This window comes from Perognathus longimembris, chromosome 4 (genome assembly GCF_023159225.1).
Source record: "Perognathus longimembris pacificus isolate PPM17 chromosome 4, ASM2315922v1, whole genome shotgun sequence".
Taxonomy (NCBI): Eukaryota; Metazoa; Chordata; class Mammalia; order Rodentia; family Heteromyidae; genus Perognathus; species Perognathus longimembris.
In genome coordinates this window covers 5,186,886-5,213,240 of record NC_063164.1, presented here as the reverse complement: position 1 = coordinate 5,213,240, position 26,355 = coordinate 5,186,886, and the positions used below count along the sequence as shown (strand labels likewise).

The window sequence follows — 26,355 nt, the reverse complement described above, 5'->3', positions numbered from 1 at the left end:
GGTCCTGGAAACCCACACAAGAGAAAACTACACCCCGAGGAGACCACCAGAGGGAGAGTTTGACACATCCAAGTGAGACACACGCAGCTAAGGAAATAAGCACTAGAAAGGCACGAGTGAACGTCGGAGATGCCCTGGGCAAAGAGAAAGAAGCCAGGTGTGTAACAGTGCAGGTAGCAAGCTGTTCTGGGAGCAAGGAAGGGAAAATGGAGCAACGATACACATGAGCCCAACCCCACCCCCCCAAAAAAGTTACAGGACAGGGAAAACAGGAAGCTAATAAAAAAACAATTGCTTCTGGAGCGGGGTGCTGCGGTCTAGAGTTTTCTGAGTTACCTGACAGCGTTTTATTTTTGTAAGGGTTGCTGAAACCACCATGCGGTTCAGGCAGAAAAGAGTTTATTGGGAGAGCCAAACCAGGGGGCTGCGCTCCAGAGCAGGTGTAGCCGCTCCACCTAATGGGGGAAGGAGATTCCACAGGGAACGAGGTGTGACCACAGCCGAAGAGGAAGTGACCTCAGAGCCCGGATACCCACTGACCCCAGGGGCTGCCGCGACCAGTTACCGGGCTGGGCCCACCTTACTGGATCTAGCAGTTTCTCGTGGAGAGAAAAAGAGAAGGGCAGATCTAACATTTTGGTTTTGGCTTGTCTTTGTTTTTCCTGTGTCAGTACTTGGTGGGGCTTGAACTCAGGACCTGGGTCCTGTCCCTTACCCTTTCACTCAAGGCTAGTGCTCTAGCCCTTAAGTCACACCTCCACTTCCAGAGTTTTGGAGGTCAGTGGGAGGCAAGAGTCTCATGGACTTTCCTGCCTGTGCTGACTTTAAGCCACAGTCCTCAGATCTCAGCCTCCTGAGTAGCTAGAATTACAGGTGTGGGCCACCAGTGCCCACCGCTTTTCAGATAGTTTTTGTTCGTGGTGATGATTGGGGGCTTGAACTCAGGGCCTGGGTACTTTCCCTGAGCCTCTTTGTGTTCGATCCTAGTGCTCTATCACTTGAACTACAATGCCAGTTCCAGTTTTTGAGTGGTTCATTGGAGATGAGTCTCATGTAGACTTTTCTGCTCGGACTGGCTTTGAACTGTGATCCTTCGATCTCAGCCTCCTGAGTAGCTAGGATTACAGGCGTGAGCCACTGGTGCCCAGCTCAAATAGTTTTGACTTGTCAATCCTGTAGATGTTTTTGGCAATTCATAGAATTAAAGACAATCGACAAGTATGGGACAAGGGGGACAAAAACAACTCAACTGTTTATCCAACTGATAATTACCAAAAATAGTGTGGATGAAGCTTGGTGGGGAACGAGTATAAGAAACTGTGGGTTTAATCTCCTCAACTCCAAGAAAACACATTAACTTAAGCAATTTAAAATCATAGCACCATGCCCTTATTGAAATCCTTTCTACGATGAAAACAAAGCAAAGAAAGCTTATGATTTGCTTGGCAGCAGGTTGAACTGTGTTCTAAGAAAAGATATTGATGGTGCGTGCAAGACACCCTGAGCTCCACACCTAGCCCCAACACGCGCGCATGCACACACACACACACACACACACACACCACACACACACAGCAAACTGGAGGAAGGAGAAACAAGTAGAGCAGTGGCACACTTGAGTTCCAGGAAGTCTCGCTGGTCAGGGTGCCCGTCTTGGTCTTGGGAGGACTGAGGTGGGAGGCGCTGAGGGGTAGGAGTCTCGGGACTGAGCAAGGAAAGGCTTTGCCAGTCTCCAGCTGGGTTGGGAAGCTCTGGGGGCCAGGATTGCTGGAATGCGGGCCCCACAAAGCCGGGATTTCCAGGGCTTTGAGTCGCTGCTAGGTCCCCAGAGCCAACACAAAGCCTGGATCATAGCAGATGCTCAGTAAGCACTTATCCCTGGCCTGGGTGCACTGGAAACTGCTCGGTGACGAAGCTCACTGAGTGGGCATTTTCTCACAGGTTCAAACCTTTCTTGTTTCCTCACTGTGTTTGGAAGTTACTGAAGATTAAATTGTTGTATCTCGCCAGCGTCTTCTTCCTCTGAATGCTTCCTGCTACTCAGTTGTTGCTCTTAAAGTACCAGTTTGGTAGATGAAGATGACGTCTTGCTTTATTTTGTATTTTTCTGTACTAGTAAAGCTGATTTTTAATGCCTTTTCCCTCCCATATTCTTGGTTGAGTGTTTTTTTGCTTGGTTTCCATTTTCAGGTGTTTATGATTTCCAACGGATTTGCAAACACAGTGCGCTCTGTTGCCACTATGAATATTTTATGCATATTTTTAACACGACCCACTTCCTGGGTAGGGAGCTTCCTTCCAAAAGATGTGTGAATCAATGTATGAATGAGGGCTGTGCGGGTGGGTGGGGCCGGCCTCCCCTGCCCCGCCCATTGCCCCGCCCCCTGGGGAGGGGCAGAAGCCTGCTTCCCAGGTCACTAGGACCTGCCCTTGTCTTCGCGCTGGGAGGACAGCCTAGGATGGCAGGTCACTTGCAGGGGCTTCAGTCACCATTGCATCACCTCCTTCTCCAAAGAGCCCACAGTGTGATCTGAAACCCAGCCAAACCAGACTCGCCTTGCCCGGTGGCTCAACCTCTTTCACACTCCCTTGAGGTTGACTGCACATGGAAGGAAGAGCAGCTCACGAGCTCCATCTTGGGCTGCCCGTGCTTTGTCAGAGCAAGCTGAGCATCCTCCATCCCGGCCGCTGCTCTCCGAGGCCTGAGGCGCACCAGGCCCCAAGCGTCAGCTCCGGGGTGCAGCTCACGTTCTCTGGGCACGGTCTGAAAAGATGGGGCTCATCTTCAGGTCCTTGACACAATTCATGTTATCGTCTTCTCACAGAATAGAGGCTTCACACAATTTATTTTTTTTAAATGATGAGACACATCACACATTTAATGCTGAAAGTGTGTTTTCCTTGGTTTAAAAAAAAATGGTTTCATTAATGGTGGGAATGGAGGCAGTTCTTTAAGGAAAGTTCTCGGTGAGGCAGGACAGCTTTTCTTTTTCCTGGGGGGGCGGAATCGGGTGCTTCATGAAGGCAGAGCCCTGGGAGCAAGCGGGAACGGAAGCAGGACAGGGAGAAGGAGAGGCGCAGCGAGGGCGAAGTCTCCCCAGCCCCAGTGTCAGCGGCTCCTCTGGGAGCAGGAACTACCACGGAGGAAGCTGGGACCAAGTCCCAGACATTGAGAACAGGAGAAAGCAAGGTTCAGAGAGACCTGGGGTCAGCATCACCCAGCATGAGATGGATACAAGTGGAATTCCTCCTACTGTTCCTTCAATGACGCTTCTGGTGTATTGGTTTTTCTGTTGCTGCTGTGTAACAAATAGCCGTGGTGGATGCGGGAAGCCTCGGGTCCTTACCACCTGGGCCTTTCGCTGGGCTTCCAGTGTCCCCAGAAGTTGTCTGCCCAGTTTGGTAGGCAGAGGTGCCTCAATGCCTCTTAGACCTTGCCCGGGACTCCTACACCACGACGTCCATCCTTCAGTCAGGACAGCCACCAAGTCCTGCTCGCTCATGGGGACCATCAGAGGTCAACGCGTAGGTGAGCCACTGCACACCCCTTGAGCTTTGGGTGGGAAATAGAGGAGTGTTGGCACCCCGCCCCGCCCCCCCCCACCTTCCCGCGGTCCTCATTAGGTACAACTCCAGTAAGGGCCTCCTGCTATCTGGTGGTCTGCCCCTTTCCCCTCACATTTCTTTGGATCACACCCAGGCCTTAACTCCGTCCAGTCCAAGGCCAGACCGCTCTCCCCGCTCCCCGTTTGCCCAGCCCCTGTGACTTGGCAACCTGGCAAGAGCTGAGTCCTGGTGTCATGATTCAACTCGGGCAAGGACAGCATGCTATTATTCCACACCGCAGAGCCAAGGCCTCCATCTGGAGGTTTTACAGCCGTGACTGGCAGCTGGAGCTTCCTCACGGAGGGAGCACTGTGTGCCGGCTGCATGAGCCACCACGGTGCCGGGGCCACCCCAGCCCCCTGTGTCTGTCTCTTTGGCACACACTGCACTCCCTGTTGCCCAGGCACGGGGGGCTTTTTCAGTACCTTGTTTGGGGTCAAAGCAAGTATCATTCCCCACTGTTCTTGTGGTCTGTGTGTCAGTCCCGCGGCTGGAGCTCGGGCTTGAATGCTGCCCTCGGTCTTGTTCACTCAAGGCTGGGGCTCCACCGTCTCAGCCACAGCTTCCCTGCTGGCTTTCTGGTGGTGCATTGGAGACAAGAGTCTCGCAGACTAGGCTGACTTCAAACCCCCATTCTCAGGTCTCAGCCTCCTGAGTAGCTGGGATTATAGGAGTGAGCTATTGGTGCCTGGGTCCTCCTCCTCCTCCTCCTCCTCCTCCTCCTCTTCCTCCTCCTCCTCCTCCTCCTCTTCTTCTTCTTCTTCCTCTTCTTCTTCTCCTCCCCTCCTCCTCCTCCTCCTCTTCTTCTTCTTCTTCTTCTTCTTCTTCTTCTTCTTCTTCTTCTTCTTCTTCTTCTTCTTCTTCTTCTTCTTCTCTTCCTCTTCTTCTTCCTCCTCCTCCTCCTCCTCCTCCTCCTCCTCCTCCTCCTCCTCCTCCTCCTCCTCCTCCTCCTCCTCCTCCTCCTCCTCCTCCTCCTCCTCCTCCTCCTCCTCCTCCTCCTCCTCCTCCTCCTCCTCCTCCTCCTTCTAAATAAACTTTAGAACTGGCAGTGTCACTCAAAACTAGAGTGTTGCTGCTTGACATGTCTGGAGTCCTGCCTGGGTTTGAGCTCAAATAAATAAACAAGCTTTAAAAAGAAAACTTAGTAAAATTAAGCTTTGGTTTATACTGGGGTTTGAACTCAGGGCTTTGTGTTTGCTTTGCTTGCTTGGTTCAGCTAGCACTCTACCACTTGAATCACACCTCTAATGCATCTTTTTCACTGGCTATTTTATTGTTAACTCATTCATTCATTTATTTTCCCCGCTGGTACTGAGGCTTGAACTCAGGGCCTTGTTTGCACTTTTGCTTAGCTTTTTTTTGCTCGAGAATGGCCCTCTCCTACTTGAACCACACATCCATTTGCAGTTTATTCTGTTGTTGGTTAATTGGAGATAAGATTCTCTTGGATTTCCTTGCCTGGCTGGATTCACATCGTGGTCTTCAGATCTCAGTCTCCTGAGTAGTTAAGATTACAGGCAGGAGCCACTAGCTCCTGGCTTTACAGGTTATTTTAGAGATAGAGTCTCAGGGACCCTTCCATCTGGCTGGCTTTCAACTTCAGTCCTCCAGATTTCAGCTTCCCTGAAGAGCTGACACCCAGCTACACTTTTTGTCATGGAAAATTTCAAGCACATCCTCAAGTAGACAGGAAAACGACTGCATTCCACGAATACTTCACAGTTCTAAACGCATGGCCTATGTTTCTCTCCACTCCCTCCCACTCGTTCCTTGGTCTGGATTATTTGAAGCAAATGCCAGACATCATATCATCTCATCCAAAATATTTTAGAATGTGTCTCGAAAAGATACATAGAATTGTACATGCCTTATAAAGAACTGTCATACCCTTAGCGTGCCCAATAAATCGACAATTATTTCTTAACGTATCAACTGGCTGAGCTATGTTAAAATTTCCCGGTTATCCAGTGAACTAACTAGTTAATTAGTTAACTTGCTGATACTGGGCTTTGAACTTGGGGTCTTAGTGTTCTCTCCCTTCCTCTCTCTCTCTCTGGGGGGCGAGGGGTTAATTCAGTCCTCAGATTATGATCCTCCTACAATATGCCTCTCAGTAGCTGGGATATAGATATAAATGACCGTGCCTGATTCTAGTTCTATCTGTGTATCTTTGTATCTATGTACCTACCTACCTACCTACCTACCTATGGTGGGGATTGAACTCGGGCCTCACATCTTCAGTTACATACTAGTTGCTTTTCAGACAGCATCTCCTCTCCCCCCTCCCCCACCCCCGGGGCCTCCCGGACTGTGATCCTTCTACCTAGAGCTCCTGAGGTAGCTGGGGTTCCTCACGTGCACCAGCACCGTGGGCTCATGGGGTGATGCGATGACCTTGCCCGACCTCTGCCTACATGACAGATGAATCACGCTACCTGCATCCTCCTGACGGTCTTAACGATTCCTCCCACAGGGCGTTTTAGACGAGGTCTACTCGCTTCCACTCGTTGCAACCCATGTTAGTGTTTCTTGAATCTCTTCTAGTTGCCTCTTCCTTCTCTTGCTTTTCTCTTTGCAGTTGGTTTGTTTCGAACCTGAAGTGCGTATAACTGTTTGTATTGGCTGATTGCACTGTGTACAGTATTATTTAACCCCTTCCTCTCTCTGTAAATTAGCAGTGAGACCTAGGACTTGATCAAAGTCTATGACCCAAATGATGGCTAATAATCTAATCCCCAGACAGCTTTCTTTTTTTTTTTTTTTTTGGCCAGTCCTGGGCCTTGGACTCAGGGCCTGAGCACTGTCCCTGGCTTCTTCCCGCTCAAGGCTAGCACTCTGCCACTTGAGCCACAGCGCCGCTTCTGGCCGTTTTCTGTATATGTGGTGCTGGGGAATCGAACCTAGGGCCTTGTGTATCCGAGGCAGGCACTCTTGCCACTAGGCTATATCCCCAGCCCCCCAGACAGCTTTCTTGAATGAAAGATGCAACATCCGTGAATATGCTAGGAGTACATTACATAAACGCTGTTTTACAAAGGAGGGGGTGGGGAGGGGGAGTTAAGAAAGCAATATAGAAGGTAAATTTGATCAAAGTAACTTATATGCATGTATACACGTCATCAGGAAAGCCCTTGTGCAAGTAGTTCATGCTAATGACTTGCTGGCACTGGAGTTGAACTCAGGGCCTGGGTGACGTCCCTTAGCTTCTCCACTCCAGGCTGATGCCTTACCATTTGATCCTCTGCTCTACTTTCAGGTTTTTTTTTTTTTTTCTGGTTAACTGGAGATAAAAGTCTTATGGAGTTTTCTGCCAGGGCTGGCTTTGAACCACAATTCTCAGATCTCGGGCTCCTGAGCTCTTTTAGTGGTGTGAGCCACCAGAAGCCTGGCTGCTAATGAATAATTTTTTTTTTTAAGAGGCAGAATGTATTTGCAGTGACTCAATGTTTGTCCCTGTGTTTACAAACTTCCTTACTGTAAGATTCTCCTAGTAACAACCCAAACTAGCATTGATGGACAACTGACAAGCTGCCTGCAGGGTAGCTGTAAGTGGCGCTTGTAAGTTTCCATGGAAACAGAGTTTCCCATGTGGAAATTGGTCCTTGCCGGCATCGGCATTCCATGCTTCGCTGTGCCACGCGTGAATTTTTAGGTGGCAATGGGGAATTCACATCAGTGATCTTTGGAGAGGGACCCACGTAGGACAGCTACAGTATTCGATAACCAGGAAATTAGGGCTCCAGCCAGGAGTCTTATTAGCTACTTAGAGAGGTTGTCCTGATAGCCCCCGCCAAGGTTAGCACTCAGCTGACGAACATTGACTGCTGGCTAGTGTCTACTGACAGTCTTCAGAGCAACAAAGAACTCTTACAATGTCCCAGAGCACCAGCAGGAAACCAGAGGTCAGAGGACAAATATTCTAAGAAGGCTTGTGCTCACTAGGTCGATATAGAATAACTCCCCATGTGAGGTTGAGATATAGCTTACTTTTTGTGTGCGCGCCCGTCCCGAGGTTTGAATTCAGAGCCCGAGCACTTCCCCTTAAATTTGCTTTTGTTTTTGCTTAAGGCTGATGCTCTAAAGCTCGGGTCATCGCTCCACCTCCGGCTTTGTGGGGGTTAATTGGAAGCAAAAGTCCATTGGATTTCCTATCCAGCTGGTTTTGAACTGTGATCCTCAGATCTCAGTCTCCTAGGTAGCTAGGCTTACATGCAAGAGCCACTGGCACCCAGCTACTGATAGGAAATTTTAATGAGAATTTAAGGTGTAATGAAGCTCAATAAATAGAAGTTCTCTTCCTGCATCCCCTGAAAGCACATCTTCCTACCGTGACTGGCCTTCCCCCTGCACCAGGGCAGAGCAACGTGGCTCCCACTCACTGCTTGATGGCCGCAGAAGAGGGGTCCCAGAACACCCTCGGGTGGGCTGCAGGGTGTTCTAGAAGCTCTGGGGCAGAAACTTGCCACCGAGAACCTCACATGCCCATTAGCACCACACAAAGCTTCCCAAAACGGGAGGTTGGGTTCCTGCCCCCATTCTGAAGCCGCTGACATCCCAGACCTCTCCTCTCCACCTGCTGCTTCTCGCCTTGCAAATATCCCGTCCCCTCATCCCCTGGGCATGAGCCCAGGACTCTAGGGACACTGGAGCGTTCATTCAGTTCATTCTCCCAGAGACAGAGCACACACACACACACACACACACACACACACACAGAGCCCTGCCCCTTTAGCTGATTGGTCCAGAGATAAACTCCTGACTCAAGGGCAGCCAACCAAACTCCTGTTTTTAAACATTCTCCCCACTAGACACAGAAGGGCGTTCCTCTAGGCTGTAGAGGGAGAAGCTGCAAGGTAGTGGTGGTGGTGGTGATGATGGTGGTGGTGATCATGGCTGTCATTGTGTGTGACAGGCAGGGAGGAGAAGCTGGTCAGAGGAGAGAAACAGAACAAAGCAGCCTAGAAGCAAAGCAGTAGGAAGGAGGTCCATGGCCCTGGAGAAAAAGACCAAGAGGCTCTGGTTCCCGAAGCCTTTTCCCCACTCCTCTGAGGATTGACTTCATATCTTGCTGGGATTCTTTGAGATTCCAGAACTCTTAAAATATTCCTCTTTTATTTGAACAAGTTGGACGAGGCTTCTGATCTTTGCGAAGCTGCCTTGCCCAGGGAATAAAATAAGGACGTGCACTGTTAACCGCTATTCAGCATGGAAATGCTTTCCCAGGCAATAAGCTAAGAAGAAATAAGTACAAGAAGCAAGAATTTGGCTCACATCTGTAGCTCTAGAATGTGGGAAGTGAAGGCAGGAGAACTGTGAGTTCAAAGACGGCCACATTCATCTTGAAACAAAACAAACAACTAAATACAAGAAAGAAAAAACTAGAAAGCATGAAGATGGGGGGGGGGGGTGGAACCAAACTATTTATATAGAAATCCATTATACAATGAGAACGAATGAACAAATTTACCAAGACCATATAATTATTTTTCTACATAGTATCCAATGAATTGTATTTTACATGCTGCTAATATGTTTTATTCACCAATAAACATTTGGAAGATGAAACTGTGAAACACCAGTATTTAAAGTAGAATTAAAGAGCTGAAAATGGGGCCTGGGAGTATGGCCTAGTGGCAAGAGTGCTTGCCTCCTACACATGAAGCTCTCAGTTCGATTCCCCAGCACCACATATATGGAAAACAGCCAGAAGGGGCGCTGTGGCTCAGGTGGCAGAGTGCTAGCCTTGAGCAGGAAGAAGCCAGGGAAAGTGCTCAGGCCCTGAGTCCAAGGTCCAGGACTGGCCAAAAAAAAAAAAAAAAAAAAAAGCAGGAAATGCCTTCTAACAAATTTAATTAAAATGTGTATAAGACCTTAACACTAAATTCCACGAATCACTGGTGGATTAGTTTTAAACATCTAAATAAATGGAAAGTCAGAATGTATTTATAGGTTGAACAACTTAAGGTGCCAACGATTCTCAAATTTATCTATAAGGATAATGCAATTTCAACTGAAATTCTAGCAGACATTTTTAGGGTTAGAAATTAGCATAATGATTCTAAAATTTATATGACAACATGAAAGATCTAAAATAGTCAAGACTGTCTTCAAAAAGAACAAAGTAGGAGGGCTTATACTACCGGATTTTAAGATTCACATCAAGCTACGGAATTGAAGACTGTGATTCTGGCATAAGGTAAACAAGATTAATGAAACAGAATACAAGTCCAAAAACAGACCTATGCATCTCCAGCCAATGATTTTTTTTTGTTTTGGTTTGGTTTTCTTGGCTTGGACTCAGGGCCTGAGCACTGTCCTTGGCTTCTTTTTGCTCAAGGCTAGCACTCTGCCACTTGAGCCACAGCGCCACTTCTGGCCATTTTCTGTATATGTGGTGCTGGGGAATCAAACCCAGGGCCTCATGTATATTAGGCAGGCACTCTTGCCACTAGACCATATCCCCAGTCCCAGCCAATGATTTTTTTGAAAAAAGAAATCCATTGAGGAGAACAGGAAACCTTGTTTTGAACTCAGGACCCTGTCTGTGCCAGGCAGGCATTCTACCCTTTGAGCCATGTCCCCAAACTTCTTTGCTTTGGTTGTTTTTCAGATAGGGTCTGGCTTTTTGCCTGAAGCATCCTACATTGTAATCCTCCTCCTTATACTTCTTAGGTACTGGGGATGGCAGGCATTTCGCTATGGGTTAAGATGGGTCTCACAGGGGCTGGGGAGATAGCCTAGTGGCAAGAGTGCCTGCCTCGGATACACGAGGCCCTAGGTTCGATTCCCCAGCACCACATATACAGAAAACGGCCAGAAGCGGCGCTGTGGCTCAAGTGGCAGAGTGCTAGCCTTGAGCGGGAAGAAGCCAGGGACAGTGCTCAGGCCCTGAGTCCAAGGCCCAGGACTGGCCAAAAAAAAAAAAAAAAGATGGGTCTCACAAGTGGTTTGCCTGGAAGGTAAAAGCTCAGCATCTCAAACTAGATCCTTCCACTCTCAGCCTGCTGAGTAGCTGGGATTACAGGTGTGAGCGACCATTGGCAGCTTAAAAGATCTCTTTCATTAGTGCTGCAAAAGCAACTAGATATCCATATGATCCTAGAAACATAAATGTGAAGGTAAACATGTAAAATTATGTCATCCTAGCTACTCAGAAGGCTGGGATCTGAGGATCGCAGTTCAAAGCCAGCCCAGGCAGGAAAGTCTATGAGACTCTTATCTCCAATAAACTATTCAGAAAAAGCAAGAAGTGGTGCTGTGGCTCAAGTGGTAGAGTGCTAGCCTTGAGCACAAAGAAGCTCAGGGGCAGTGCCCAGGCCCTGAGTTCAAGCCCCCAGGACCAGCAAAGACTAGAAGAGTATTTGCAAACTGTCAACTATTTCTCAGAGAGCTAAGCAAATGACAAACAATAAAAAAAAAATAGTGTACATCATGATTAAAAATTTCTGCTCACTAAAAGATAGGAAGATTAAAAGAGAAGGTACACACAGACTGGTAGAAAATATTCAAATTACACATATCTGACTAAGAACTTTTATTTGATATATAAAGAACTACAATTTTAAAAATACTGAGTCATAGTGGTGCAAACTTATAATCCCAGCATTCGGGGAGCTGAGGTGGGAGGAATTCAAATTTGAGGCCAGCCTGAGACACATACCAAAACTCTGTTTCAAAAAAATAACTAAAGCTATACTCCTAGCCGCCCAGGAAGCTGAGCTCTGAGGACTGAAGCTTAAAGCCAGCAAGAGCAGCAAAGTATGTGAGAGACTTATCTCCAATTAACCAGCAAAAAGTCAGAAGCAAAGATGTTGCTCAAATGGTAGAGCACTGGCCTTGAACAAAAAAGCTAAGGGAAAACGCCCAGGCCCTGAGTTCAAGCCCTTTCCCCCATAAAGAGGATATAAACAAACAAACAAGAATGGCAAATGATTTGAACTGATACTACATAAATGAAGACTCACTGAGTCAGGTGTTGGTGTCTCTCGCCTGTAATCCCAGCTACTCAGGAGACAGATGTAAGGATTGCAGCTGGAAGCCAGGCTGGGCAGAAAAGCCCCATGAGTCTCTTATCTCAATTAAGCCTCAAAAACTAGAAATGGAGCTGTGGCTCAAATGTCAGAGGACCAGCCTTGAGCAAAAAAGCTAAGCAAGAGAGTAAGGTCCTGAGTTCAAGTCCCCCTACTGGCAGTCCCATTAACACACACACACACACACACACACACACACACACACACACACACACGAGAAGACACACTGAAGAACAATAAACACACGAACAGATGCTCAACTTTGGTATTCATCAGGGAGCTACAGATAACTACACTAAGAAACCTTAACGTGTTAAAATGAATAGGGCCACAAAGCCTGGCAAGTCTCAGAGTTGGCCAGAATCTGGAACAAGTGGATATTGGCTCGTGGGAGAATAAAATCATACAACTACTTTGGGAAATAATCTCACCGTTTCTAATAAAATAAATATACATACCTACCCTAAAATGCAGCAATTCTACTCTTGGGGATGTACCTGAGATAAACAAATTTCAAGCCAAGCATAGAGGCACTGGCCATAATCCCAGCTCCTGGGGAAGCAAAGGCAAGAAGAGCTTGAGTTTGAGGCTGGAGGCTCGCCTAGGCAAGGTTATCAAACCTTATCTCAAAACTAAAATAAAACCAAAAGAATTGTGGGTATCGCACAAGGAGAGGCTTGCTTAGTGCAAGGCACTGAGTTTAATCGGGAGAGGAGAGGGGAGGAGAGGCAGAAGGGAAGAGAAAGAAAGGAACGGAAGGGAAGGGAAGGGAGGGAGGGAGAAGGGAAAGGAAAGGGCTGAAGGCGTAGCCACGTGGGAAACCACCTGTCTAGCAAGCATGGGGCCCTGGGTTCAATCTCCAGGATGACCATAAAGGGGGAAAAAAATAAATGGAATCAATAAATCCAATATCTATCAACAGAGGGATGGATAAGCAAACAGTGCCGGCTCTGTATCTTTCATGAGGCTTCCTACAATGATCTTCAATAATATCCTCTTAAAATTGCCTTTATGGAAACTCCTAACTGCACTGAGAGTCGCAGCGACAGCGGAAGATGAAGTGTTTGGGGCTTCGCTTGAGCTGACTGTTCTAGTTCTTCCCCGTTCGTTGTCACTGGCTTGAGGGCCAAGCAGGGCCTTTTGGTGGTGTCGCTGGTGGTTACGTTTACTGCTTTCACAGACGGGGTGCGAGCCAGGAGGGTGCTGCGGTTTGAGCGCGTGTCCCTCAAAGACCCCTGTGGGAGCCTGATCCCGGCCTGTGGCACTATCGAGGGGTGGCGGGCCCTTGAAGGGGAGAGCTAGCTAGAAGCCTCCTGGCGGGCACGGGAAGGGGACCCCAGCCCTTCGTCCCCCTCCACCTGTGTGCATCCCCAGGAGCTCGGAAGCAAGGGAGCCACCAGATCAGAAACCGGGAGCCTGAGGAGACCTTGCTTCTTTTTAAGCTGATTCCTGTGGGTGTTTTGTTATAGTGACGGAAAGCTGACTGGCACAGAGATAATGGTTTTCCTGGCTTTGAGCCCAGGGTCTTCCATAGGACTGGATAAAGGCTCTGGGAATGTGCTAGCGACTGGCAAGTAACGAGCGGAGCCCCCAGAATTCTGGGTCTCTGCTCAGTGGCTCGCTGGGGGGCCATTCATCACCCTCCAGGATGACAAGCTCCGACTGGGAACCTGACCTCCAACAGCAACCACGCAAAGCTTTCAGAACCCCGCAGCCCGTCTGGAGGTTTCAGTTAGAAAACATCGGGCTGGGACAATCCACTTCCAGAAACGCGAGAGACAGACGGCAAACGAGATGGCCCAGGTGCTCGCGAGACCTCTACATGCGTGGGTGCATGTTCACGTATGTATATGAGTGCACGTGTGCGCTATAGGTGCATGTGTGTGCATATGGCATGCGTGGTGTATGCGTGTGTACGTGTGTGTACGTGCCTGTGCACGAGCGCATGTCTGTGTGTGTGCATGTACGAGTGTGTACTTGCATGAGACCCGAGGAGCAGAGCAGTGTCCGTAAGCAGAGGCTGCCGGGAAGACTGGCTGGCTCACGCTTCTCTAACACAGACATGGAGACTCTTGTTTCTCTGGAGATGAAGATTTCTCTATCAATGGGGGATGTACGGAGATTGCAGGGCTTCTGGGAATTTCGCTTAAAGAACTGGTGAGTGCCGGGGGCGGGGATGGTACCACCGTGACGTTTACTGCCCAGAGACTTACAACAAATGCCACCACTTTGAAGCTCCCTCGGGCTAGGGGTTTCTGTAGACCATCTCGTACCCTTCTCCCCCTTTTTCCTTGCTGAATAGGTTTACTGAAGACAGAAACAGACACATTTCCCAGCTCTCTTTGCAGGCGTGTCATGTGACATGGTCTTAGCCAACAAAATGGAAGTAGCGATGGTTGAATGGGCTTTAAGGAAGCTCCTCAAAAAAAGAAGGGCTGATTTAGCTGGCCTGTTTCCTTCACCCCTTGCTTTTCTCTTCCCGGAACTATAGCTGTGATTGTTGGAGCTCTGGCAGTCATATGAACAGCCCCAGGCCCTGAAGGCATGAAGGAGCTATAGCCACAACCCTCCAGACATCTTTTCCAGAAGATCTAAATAGACTTCTATCACGGCAAGCTGTGGTATTTGGAGGGAGGGGTGTTTGAGTCTTAACTGATTCAATACCCAAGCCCCAACAACAGGAGCATGATAAAACATAATCACAGCCATTCAGTAATTGTGTAGTTACAGATTTGTCACAAGGGAGAGGTGGTTATGATAAATGACTAAGTAGGCTACAAGGGAGAATGTACAGTACGATCTGTCTCATGAAAGAAGCATGCGTGAGACATGGGAAAGACTTGGAGCACATTTACAGCACATTTTTCCTCCAGTTGTGGGGCTTGAACTCTAGGCCTGGGTGCTATCCCTGAGCAAATTCTGCTCAAGGTTAACGCTCTACTTACTTAACCACAGTGCTATGTCTAGCTTTATCTATAACTAAGTGAAGAGAAGAGTCTCATGGCCTTTCCTGTCTGGGCTGCCTTCAGATCATGATCCTTACATCTCAACCTCGCGAGTAGCTAGGATTGTACATGGGAGCCACTGGTGCCTGGCTTTCAACACTGTTTTGTGTGGTTTGAGACAGGATCTCTTTGCGTAAGCTAACCTAACCTTAGGCTAACCTAAGACTTACTGCATATCCCAGCGGGGCCTCAAACTCCATATCTCCCTGCTTTAGCCTCCTGAGTGCTGGGATTACAGATGAGACTCAAAATACCAGCTTCATTTACAACACACTAGAACCTCCATGGGTAGTGGTGGTATAGAGCATGCGCTCTCTCTCTCTCTCTCTCTCTGTCTCTCTCTCTCTGTCTCTGTCTCTCTCTCTCTCTCTCTCTCTCTCTCTCTCTCAATCTCTCTCTCATCTCTTGCTTTCTACCTTTTTTTTTTTTTTTGGTGCCATTCCTGAGGCTTGAACTTGGGACCTAGGTGCTGCGCTTCTTCTGCTCAAGGCCAGCAGTCTACCATTTGAGCCACAGCGCCACTTCGACTCTTTTTTTAAAAAAAATAGTTTATTGGAGATGAGAGTCGCATGGACTTTCCTGCTGAGGCTGGCTTTGAACTGTGATCCTCAGATCTCGGCCTCCTAAGTAGCTAGGATGACGGGCGTGAGCCGCTGACACCAGGCCTTCTTTCTATGGGAGTTGTATCACAGCTCAAATTTTCTAGCTTTGTCACAGAAGAACAATAGAGGCCTTTTTTTTTTTTAAAGAAAAGGGAGCTATGGAATTTTTAAAAACAAGAGAGAAAGTTATGTCTTTTTATCCCTTTCTCTGCTCCACGTAGCCTACCTCATTCCCGGGGCTCCGGGGCCCGTCTGCGTCGGCCTCCTCCAGGGAGCCCTGCTCTGGGGCAGGCTCGAGGGCTCGCACACAGATGTCCTGTGTTCCGCTGGACCTGTGACATTTAGGGAAAGGAACAAGTTAGAAAAGACACATCTTCCCCTTTCCAGGCGGTTCTCCCTACGCGAGGACGGCAGTGGTGGTGGCCCTGGAAGGGAAGGCGGTGGGTGACTGGAGGAGGGCTACCCCTCGGCCTGGTTTTGGGAAGCCACAGGCCTAAGGCTGTGTCCCCATTGCCCCTGACTTTCTGCATCTTCATCTCAGACGTAGCCCCATCTCTGCTCGTTCGGGTTGAACCTGGGGTGTCCCTCCAAGGCTCCTAGGTTGAGGCTTGGTCACCAGCTGGGGGCATTTCAGGAGGCGGGGTCTTGTTGGAGGAAGTGGGTCCCTGGGGGCGGGCCCTGGAAGGACCTTGTCCCCATCCGTCCCTTCCTCACTTCCTCCCGCTGCTTCCTGGTCCTCCGGGATGCATAGCCTGCCATGCTCCGCCCCAGTGATGGAGTCTGAGGCACCGTGAGCCCAAGTAGACCCTTCTTCCTTCAAGCTGATTTCTCTGTGGGATTCTGTCACCGTCGTGGAGAGTTGACTGACACACCTACCACAAAAGACCCCAAACCCAGTCCTGGCCGCCGTGTGTCTTTGGGGTATGTGCGTGTGAGTGTTTAAATCTGCAAAATGAGTAGGTTAAGCATGCTCTTATTGTTGTTGTTGCTGTGAGCCAGGATCTTGCTATGTAGCCTGGGACTTGTGATGCTCCTTGCTCGCCTTCTGAGGGCCAGGATACAGGGCCCGCCCTGCGCAGTGCGGTCCGTGAAGAATCGTGGAGTGTTTGCCTAGCGAAGCCATGGGGGACTTACGTGCACCCAACCCAGCCAGCCCTCGCCATAGTCGACTGGCCGTGACCTTTCTCATGCTCCGGGACTCATCTGAAATAGCACTGCGTGCGGGGCGAACGGGCCGGGGCCAGCTTGCTGCAAGACGAGCTGCCTTGGGAACACACACGCGCAGTCCGGGCTGGCCGGAGGTGCCCTTGGGCTGTCACCTGCCACGGGCCGGCTGAGCGAGGCTGTCACCCCCACCTCCCAGCCCCAGGGGAGGCCTGGAACGCTGGCCCAGGAAGGGAAACCACCAGCCAATCCCAGAAGCGAGAGGAGATAACAGGTATTGCCATTCTAAGTTGCTTGACTTAAGGCCCGAAGCTCCTTGCTACTGGGGCTTGGCGAATCGTTTGGAACGGTGAAGGAAGGCTGCTTGCGGGGAGGTGACAGTCATGCTATCCGGTGGCAGCTGGGACATGATTCCACACTCAAGGGAGGGCTGACCTGCTCCGTGGGGAAAGGCTGTGAATTTTCTTCTGCTCATGATGGTCATCGGGTTCGATCTGAGACATTAAGGGGTCCTGAGGCTTTCATCTCACTTCTTTATGTTCAGGACATCAGAGACTCTGACTTGCATGGTGACAGAGAACAGGCAGAGCAGGATAGAAGACCAGGTGTCTAACATGTCCCTGCCGAGGAAGTTCATGTTCCCAAGTGCCCTCAATCGTGGAGGGCTGCTAGTCTCCCCCCGGGAATGTGTGTGTGTTGGGGGAGTGTGGTCACGTCTTGTGAGTAGAAGCCCGTGTGGTAGCTGGCCCGGGCCAGCCATTTCTCCTGCAGTGCACAGAGAGCACGCCGGAGGAAGGGAAGTCACTAGCTCATGGGTTTTCACCTTGTTGGACCTATTCCTGATCTTTCAAAAATGTGTATTCATTGATTGATTGCTGCTGGTCCTGGGGCTTGAACTCAGGGCCTGGGTGCTGTCCCTGAGTTTTTCTGTTCAAGGCTAGCACTCGGCCCCTTGAGCCACAGCTCCACTTCTTTTGGTAGTGAACTGGAGATCAAAATCATGTGGTCTTCGCTGCCTGGGCCGGCTTCAAGCTGCCATCCTCAGATCGCAGCCTCCTGAGTAGCTAGGGTTCTAGGTATGAGCCACCGGCCCCCAGTGACTAATCATTTTTAAGGCTTTTATTCTCCTTTATTTAATGAAGTGTTCTTAGCACCAATAACTCAGTGGATGTCACATGACAGCTCTCCCCAGCACTGACCTGTCGGGACGCTGGAGCTCTGTCCAGGGGAAGCCCTGGCTTGGCTTCGGTGTCGCATGGCGCGGTTGAAGATGGAATTTCTCTGAATGGAGGTGCGGTGGAGTTCTTTGTCCTGCATCTCCCGGTTGGTCTGGGGGCTCTCCTGGGCTTCTGAGAGCAGCTCAGGCCTCGCCTGAAAATCATCACTGATTTTCCATGACCCACTTTCCGACTTCCTCCAAGGATTTTCCGAATCTGCAGACCTCTGGGTCTCCATGGCAATAGACTCGGTGGTTCGTCAGGAGAAGTTTCCAGAGCTTCGGAAGAGAGAGAACAGTTTTCAGTTAGAGTCATGGGGTTAAAAACCCCCATTCCGAGTATGGAATTCACACTTCCATTCAAGCTTCGTGGAATTTGGGATCCATAGCTCCTCCCGCCACCCGCAGCTTTGTCAATGGAAGTCACAGCTGTAACCACTGTAACGCACATACATTCATGCCTCATTGTATAATTGAGGCTTGTTTATACTATTCCTAAGAGGCACTTTGGAGAAAATGCCTTAAGTGGGTTGTATAACTAACTTCCAAGTAAACATCTCCTGACTAATGCTAGAGAAAAGTACAAAAATAGCCAGAGGACACCAGGAGAACACCCAGGATTCACACACAGACGAGATCGAAGAAGCCCCAGGAAGCGGAGATGGGGAGTGCGGCCTGTGACAGGTCTCCTAGCAGTGTGTTTAAGGCTGAGTAGCCTTGAACCCCTTCAGGATCAACCTTGTGCCATCGGCTAGTGTCCAAGTCTATTTTGTGGACCAGTGGCCATGCGGGTAGAACAATGTGTAACAGTTGGGAGCCCTACTGCTGCTCTTGTGACTTCTGTGACTGGAGTCACAGAAGAGCCACCTCCTTCAGGGGTGGCCATCTACCATGACATCTTAGATGGCACACTGTCACAGGAAAAGAGAGGAGAGTCCAGTAAAAAGTCAGAAGAGAAAGGGGTGGGAGGAGGAAGGAAGGAAGGAAAGAATGAATGAACGAATGAACTTAGAACTGTTCAGGCTAATCCAGGTCCCTCCCCATATAGTTCTCTTTCCAGGATGGGGAGCTTGGAGTGGTGGGAGGGGGCCCATGTACCCTTTGGTTGAGCCCCAAGCAGGCAGGACATATGGGGGCCCATGGTGGTTATGGGATACAGACAAGAGCTGTCTGTTGGGAGCTTGTCCGTTTGGGGGGCTGTAGGTTAGTACTTGGGGAAAAGTGAAGCCACAGCTCTTTCATCTGGGGAGAGCGAAGGGTCGAGCCTAGAACACCTCCTTTTCCACTGCCTGCACCCCTTGTCTTGCTCAGACCCTTCCTCCAGCCCAGTCCAGCTCAGCCGCACACACAGCTCGGATGGAGGGGAGCCAGGACGGTTGTGGGGGGATCTCTTGGAGATGAAGAGCAGCTTGTTTCCCTGAGGCAGGAATTGGGGCTCCGATGTCAACGCCGGGCCCCAGAGCCACACCGGTGTCTCCCCCAGGATGGAGCCTTCTGCCTCACCCTACTAACCTTGACCACGTGTAGCCAACCACGCCGAGGAGGGCATTCGGGCACCGGGCAGAGAAAGGGCTGCTTTGGGGCGGCCCGAGCACTCGGTGCTGGGGAGCCCCACTTCTGGGCCCGGTGTCTTCCCTGACCCACGCTGACTGAGATCAGCACCCTCCCCCCTTGGGGGAGTACGCTATGCCACGCACGGGCGGAGTGGACAGTGCAGGAGCCGGGGTCACACATTTAGATGGACAATGAATACAACCTTCCTTCTGGGAGGGCCAGGAGGACAACACTCATCACGTGTCACCAAGTCCCAAGCCTCACTCCAGCCTCCAGCCCCAGGGGGAGATTTCCATTCACCAAGTCCAGTCTGAGGGGAGTTGCGATACACGCTAACCTGGTTTTGAACCCTGCAAGAGCAAGGGGTGGGGAAGGCCTCTGTCCTCATCTCCTGAGCGGGAGATGTGCCCCGCTTCTCAAGGGAAGGCTAACTGGGAGAAATGAGCTCAAGGTTGTCACCATCTCCCCCGAGGGCATAGAAAGGCAGGCAGAGGTGAAGATCAGAGGAGCCTCCCAGCAGAGAGGGACTTTGACTTTCAGAGCTGTTCCCAAATGGGGCCTGAGGCTGCACTCCCAGACAACAGAGGCCCAACCGCAAAGCCGGGGGCCTAGGACACGTTAGGTGCTGACAATGCTCCTTTGCCCTCTCTGACATCTCCTCTCGCTTTCTCCCTTCTCACTCTGTCTCCTACCTTGGCTCAACGTTTCCTCCCTCCCTCCCTCCCTCCCTCTCTCCCTCCCTCCCTCCCTCCCTCCCTTCCTTCCTTCCTCCGTCTCTCTGTTTCTCTCCCTTCCTTCCTTCCTTCCTTCCTTCCTTCCTTCCTTCCTTCCTTCCTTCCTTCCTTCCTTCCTTCCTTCCTTCCTTCCTTCCTTCCTTCCTTCCTTCCTCTGTCTCTGTTTCTCTCCTCCTTCCTTCCTTCCTTCCTTTTGGCCAAGCTGGGACGGTAAGAGGGCTTCTAGGGTGGGGTGGGGGGAGGGGTGCTGAGCACAGTAAGTCTCTGCATCCTGCTGGTGGCAGGAGGCCTTTGAAGACCCTGAGTGAGCCGGTGGCAGGATTCCCAGCAAGCCGGGGCAGGTGTGTCTGGGAGCCAGTTGAGGGCTCTCTTCCAGTGTGGCGGGGCTGAGCAGAGAGCCTGAGGAGTCTAGGGTGGTGACTCACGGCGGTTTGGGAGGAGAGATCACGGAGCCTGGCTGCTGGTAGCTTGGGAAATGACAATGCTGCCAGTTTTGGGGTTAGAGCAGATGAGGCTCAATACGGGGTTAAAGGAGAAAGACTCAGTGAGGACGTTTGAACCAAAACTACATCAACGATCTAGAGACACTCAGGGATCCTTCAGAGAATGTTCTGGATGAACCAAGCCAGGGAGTGGGGCCATTTTCTCTATGAGAAGGCTCTGATCCATGAGAAAGTACCTCAATACCTTACCAGCCATTCAGACCACACACACACACACACACACACACACACACACACACACACACACACACTTTGGAATAACTGGAAAAACAACTTTATTTCCACCTCAGTGGATGACTATTTCAGGCATATGTGTTCTAAATATCAAGCATTTTTATAACTGCATTGATGTGTAGTCATTAACTGCTGAAAAGGCCTTATAAATCCCCCACCCCACCCCCGCCCCACTCCTCTACACGATCTTCTAGTTTCCTTCAAAATTCTCAATGGCACCTGGAGACCAGTGACTCGCGTGTGTAATCCTAGCCAGAAGTGGCACTGTGGCTCAAGAGGTAGCGTGCTAGCCTTGAGCAAAAAGAAGCCAGGGACAGTGCTCAGGCCCTGAGTCTAAGCCCAGGAGTGGCAAAAAAAAATAATAATAATACAAAATTCTTATCTAATCTAGAGGCGACCTTGGGATAGATGTTCAGGGGGACAGCTTTATCCTCATTCGCTGAATAGACATTTACCAACACCTGCTGGCATACCGCACACATCCGTTTTCTATCATTCCTGTTCCCAGCTCCTTAGGGGCAGAACTTGGTCTAGAAGGTTCGCTCTTGTCCCTAAAAATGGACAGACAGCAGCACCCTTTAAGTCTCCATGGCAGCAATAATGAATGAGTGGATGAATGCCCTTAATGAGGCCCCATAATCACTGTGTAAGGTCCCCACAGAATTAACCTCACTTTGTCAACAGAGGCTGCTTCCAGGAGCCAGTGATGGTAAACGGTGTGGCGGGGATCACGCCCCATCCGTCTGACTCACTGTTGGGTGACGTGGTCCAGACGCTTCTCAGTACTGGCTGCAGAGGGGCCTGGATGAGTCAGAGGCAGGAGCGCCCTTTCCTCTGTGCCCTTGGTCCTCGCTGTGTGCCTCAAGAAAGACGGTTCAGTCTCCCAGTGCTGGGCTGAGGGCCAGGGACCTGGCTGAGTCACTGGCCTGGGGAGATCTGGACACTTGAGGAGGTGACGGGCAGGGAACAACGGTGCCACCCAGGGCCGGCACTTGGCAGACATTCCAAGGCAGAAATCGGCCTGGATCTTGTTGACACTCGGATCCTGACTCAGGAGAATCGGTGGGGTTGAGACTGCATTTCTAACAGTCTCTCCACGGTTGCACCCGCTGCCATTCACCAATAAGCCCTAGGAAGCTCAACATCCATGGACAGAAAAAGGAAAGAGCCCTTGGCTGTTGGTAGGCCAGGGCAAGCCTTGATGTTCACCTGCAAAGAGGCTAAGCCAGTGACCAGGACCAAGAATGATCTTGAAATAATAGCCTGAAATCAGCCATCTTGCCTCTCCTTGTGGGAGGCTCCAATTTCCCAGAGAAACTGTCTGCCTGTCCCTTCCAAGGAAGGCACTGAAGTTCTTCCTGTCACCCTGTTGCTGGAACCAGTGAGATTTCCCAGAGGTCTCCAAAAGAGAGGAGGCCTGTTCCTGGCCCTTGGGTTACACGGGCTATCGAGCTAGTGCATTAGGAAAGGAAGCGGGAATCTGAAAGCAAGAGACAGAGAGATGGTATGATTTGCAGGAAGCTGGAATTGGAAATGTCCATTGTGCCAGGGTCTGGCCTAGGCTTGGCTCAAACTAAAAATTACCTGGAAGCTTAAATATTAATTGCTGCAATATTGAGCACTAATAACAATTATTGTTCCTTCTCTCCTTCTTTTCTTTCTGCTCGCCTGCCTGCCTTCCTTCCTTCCTTCCTTCCTTCCTTCCTTCCTTCCTTCCTTCCTTCCTTCCTTCCTTCCTTCCTTCCTTCCATACTTGCTTTTGTATGTGTCTGTGTGGTGCTGGATGTGGAACCCAGAGCCTTGTATACACCTAGCAAGCACTCTACCCTTGATCTGCAGATCAGCAATTTCTCATAACAGCATCACATCACCCTAGTTAGTTACAGCTATTATCCCAAACACAAAAGATACCAAGTGTTGGTGAAGGTGTAAAGGAACCTTTCTACACTGTTGATAAAAATTAGTGTTGCAAATAATTTAAATGCAAAGTAAATGTCAATAGTAAGGAGGTTCCTCAAAAAATTTAAAAAATAAGGAATTGTGTGTAGGTCGGTGGAAGAGCGCGTGTCTAGCATACAAAACACTCCAGGTGTAATCCTCAATACTGAAAAAAAAAGGACTAGTATACCACAGCTAGTTTAATAGATACAAGCAATCTATATAAAAGGAAATACTTAAAAGATTAGGCTTGTGATAAAGCACTTGCCTAGCTGTGTTTGATCCTCAGGAATGGGGGGGGGGTTGTGGAGAGAAACAAAAGATCAAAGTGAGTTTTATTTGGACAGGAAAAAAAAATATGTCCAAGGGGATTATTCTGATTAAAATATAATAAAGGGTTTGTGTGAAATACCATAAGGAAACCCCTTGGTACAGTTAATACATACTTTAAAAAAATGACAGGAGATTAAAGCAGGACAGCAGGAGAGGGGAGGGTGAATAATGGAGAGGATCAGTGAGCATGAATATAGTTGAAGGACTTTATATGCACATATAAAAATAGAACAATGAAATCCATTGAAATTGTTTTTTAAAAGAGGGAGCAAATATAAGAGAGAGTGATAAAGAATAAATTGTATGCTTACATGGAAATGTTACAATGATCCTCCCCCATTGTGCAACCAAGGTATGCTAATTTAAAATTTTATTTAAAAATACGTGAAGCCAAAGTGACAGTGTATGCCTGGAATCCCAGCTATTCCGAGGTAGAAGTCAGAGTCAAGAGTTTGAGACCAGCTCAGGCATTGTTAACAAGACTCCATCTTAAGAATATGATACAAAACAAAAAGGACTGGCGATGTGGCTTAGGTGACGAAGCCAAATATGAGGCCCTAGGTTCAATCCCTAGTACTGGGGAAAAAAAAAGAGTAAATTTTAATATATAGTTTCAATGCTATTTCCCCAAACACTTGTATCATGTACAGGATTGACAGACAAGATTAGCTCAAAGTTTTTTTTTGTCTTTTCTTTTTTTGGTACTGGGATCGAACCCAGGACGTTGCACTTGCTAGGCAAGCACTTTGCCACTGAGCTACATCCCAGCCCTAGCTCAAAGTTTTGAGAAATATAGACAGCAAAAAAAAATCTACTCCTCTCAAATATCATATAGCACTACAGTAATAAAAGGAATATGGTATATTGTTACAAGGTCATTAGTCAATGAAACAAAATGGCCAACACCAAAATAAAAATGCTATTTTGTGCAAGAAGCATCACTATTATAAAAAGAACTACAAAACCAGATGAAACTGTCACAAAAAAACTATAGACCAACAAGTCTTGTTAATATAAAAGAAAAAAAATCCATGACAAAATATGAGCACAATGGACTCAGCGATAAACAAAAAGGATTGTAGAGAATAACCAAGAGAATTTTCTTAAGAATGCAAGGTTGGTTTGACCTGTAAAATGAATGTGATGCACCATAAGAATGAAGTCAGTGTCAAAAAACCACAGCACCATCTTTATGGACATATGATAGTAAACAGAATCTGAAAAACTTCAGGTCCCTTCATGATAAGAACACTCAACAACCTGACATAGAAGAAAACTTCCCTAACTCAGTAGAGGGCATCAGAAAACTTATAACTCTTTCTAAAGATCAAAAAAGAAAACAACACACAATCTCATCAACCATTTTGCTGAGTGAAAGAAAGCTCCTCTCAAAGGACATACACGGTGACTGCATGCGGCTGACCTATCCAGAATGGAGAATCCAGAGGCAGAACGTCAGTTGATGGTTGTCTGTGGCTGGGAAGGCTGAGGCAATGGGAGTTGGGTGACCAGGTGGGAGGATGAGCAGATGTTCAGGGCTCTGTGAATGCACGGGACGCCCTGGACTGTATACGCTACACATGCGAAATGTGAATATATCTGAATTAAATGGTTATTAAATAGAAAGGATGTTAGCAGAAATTTGGTACCATAGTTAACATCTGGAAAAGGAAACTTGGTTTAGATTCTCAAAATAAGTTCCTCCAAAGGAATTGGAAGCACTTTTAACTTTTTAAGCTGGGCACTGGTGGCTCACACCTGTAATCCTAGCTACTCAGGAGGCTGAGGTCTGAGGATCACAGTTCAAAACCAATATAGGCAGGAAAGCCCATGAGTCTCCTATCTCCCATCAACCATCAAAAAGCTGGAAGTAGAGCTGTAGCTCAGGTGGTAGAGTGCTAGCCCTGAGCAAAAAAAAAAAAAGTCCAGGGATAATGCCCAGGCCCTGGGTTCAAGCCCTAGGATGGGCATAAAAAATAATAAAATAAAATATATATGTATTTTCAAACAACAGAACATTTTTGAGAAAGTATTCAGTGGCTCTGGATCTAGCTTGCAACACTAGGGGGCGATGTAGATGTTGAGAGATGGGACCGGGAGCCAGAAAATATGGCGGCTCATCTCTGGGCTTAGTCCTCATTGCTTGCTTCAGTTGGGGTGTTCAGCTTTCCCATTGGAAGAAACCAAGACGCAAGACTAATGAGAGCATGCAAACGAGTTTGTGTTTGATGCAGGGAAGATCTTAGAGGAGGTCTAGGAGAGATGGGCTGTCTATCTGCTGTGGTAGGCTGTCTGACCAATATTTGGTGGCAATTATCTAGAAATTGATCTCCTACATATAAACATAGAGGTGGCTAATCTATGTGGCCTGTCATCTATGTAGACCAAGGGGATGTGAAAGCCTAGAGCCACGAGCTTCATTCCACAGGGTCAAGGCCCTGGAGCTTTCTTGGCAGCAGACATTAACTTCTTCCTTTGACCGTGCCACCTCAACACTGAAGTCAAATGTGCACAGCAGGTCTTGCCTCTTGCAGGGAACATCCTGGTGGCCCCTTCAAGAGCTAAAGCCTTTGTGACCTCCCTACCTACATTATGGAGTAGAACAAGCTCCTTCTCTGGAAATAGTAGGTATGACCCGGAAAAATGTGACAGCCACAGAGTTTACCAAAAATGGCAGAGTTCAGTTTAGCTTGTGGATCAAACAGCTTCTTCTGTCTGGTTTTAATTAGCTGGCAAGGCCTGTCATTTGGGGAGGCTGGTTTGGGGTTGAATTTGTGAACCCTTTTCAGCCAAGGATAAAAGAAGAAATGTCCAGCTCTTTGCTCTCTGGAGAGAAGGAGAAGGGAGAGGGAAAGAGGGAGGAGAACAGAGCGGAGTGGGGTATAGGTCATCTCCATGTGACTTCGGCCAATTATTTAGTGGCAGTGGTGGCACTTCTAGTTTATCCCTTCATACGTTTAACATTTAAAAAAAAAATCACCAAGCTACAAAAGGGTGAGCAAATGCAGTCATTCTAGTCAATGTGCAAAATATAAAAAGTGGACTATGTAACTTGAGAGTAGGGAGGGGAGGAGGGAAATGGGAGGACAATGGAAAGGGAAACGTTGATCAAGAAACCTTGTACTTATAACCCGACCCATGGCATTGTAACCCCTTTGTATAATTACTTATTAATAATAAATAAAATAGCAGGCGAAAGAAAGTGCCCATATGAAGTATACATACAGACCGCTGAATGTTTACAAAATGAACTTGTTTATGTAATCAGGACCAGATTCAAAAGGAGGATCTAGAAAGCTGCTTGGAGTCCTCTTCCTGCCTCTTCCTGTGGTGGCTCACATCTGTAATTCTAGCTATTCAGGAGCCTGAGATCTAAGAATTGCAGTTCAAAGTCAGCCCAGGCAGAAAAGTCAGTGAGAATTTTGACTCCTAGTAA

General features: G+C 48.6%; 1 protein-coding gene across 1 annotated transcript in view; it reads right to left on the bottom strand.

Annotated features, from left to right (window-relative positions):
• The window catches only part of Ngef (neuronal guanine nucleotide exchange factor), a 55,566-nt gene extending 37,668 nt beyond the window's left edge, over positions 1-17,898 (bottom strand). Inside the window, 2 exon segments of the mRNA XM_048344480.1 lie at positions 15,470-15,575; positions 17,607-17,898. Of these exon segments, the coding sequence (XP_048200437.1) occupies positions 15,470-15,575; positions 17,607-17,862 (362 nt within the window). The 5' untranslated portion in view covers positions 17,863-17,898.
• Between the last annotated feature and the right edge of the window lie 8,457 nt (positions 17,899-26,355).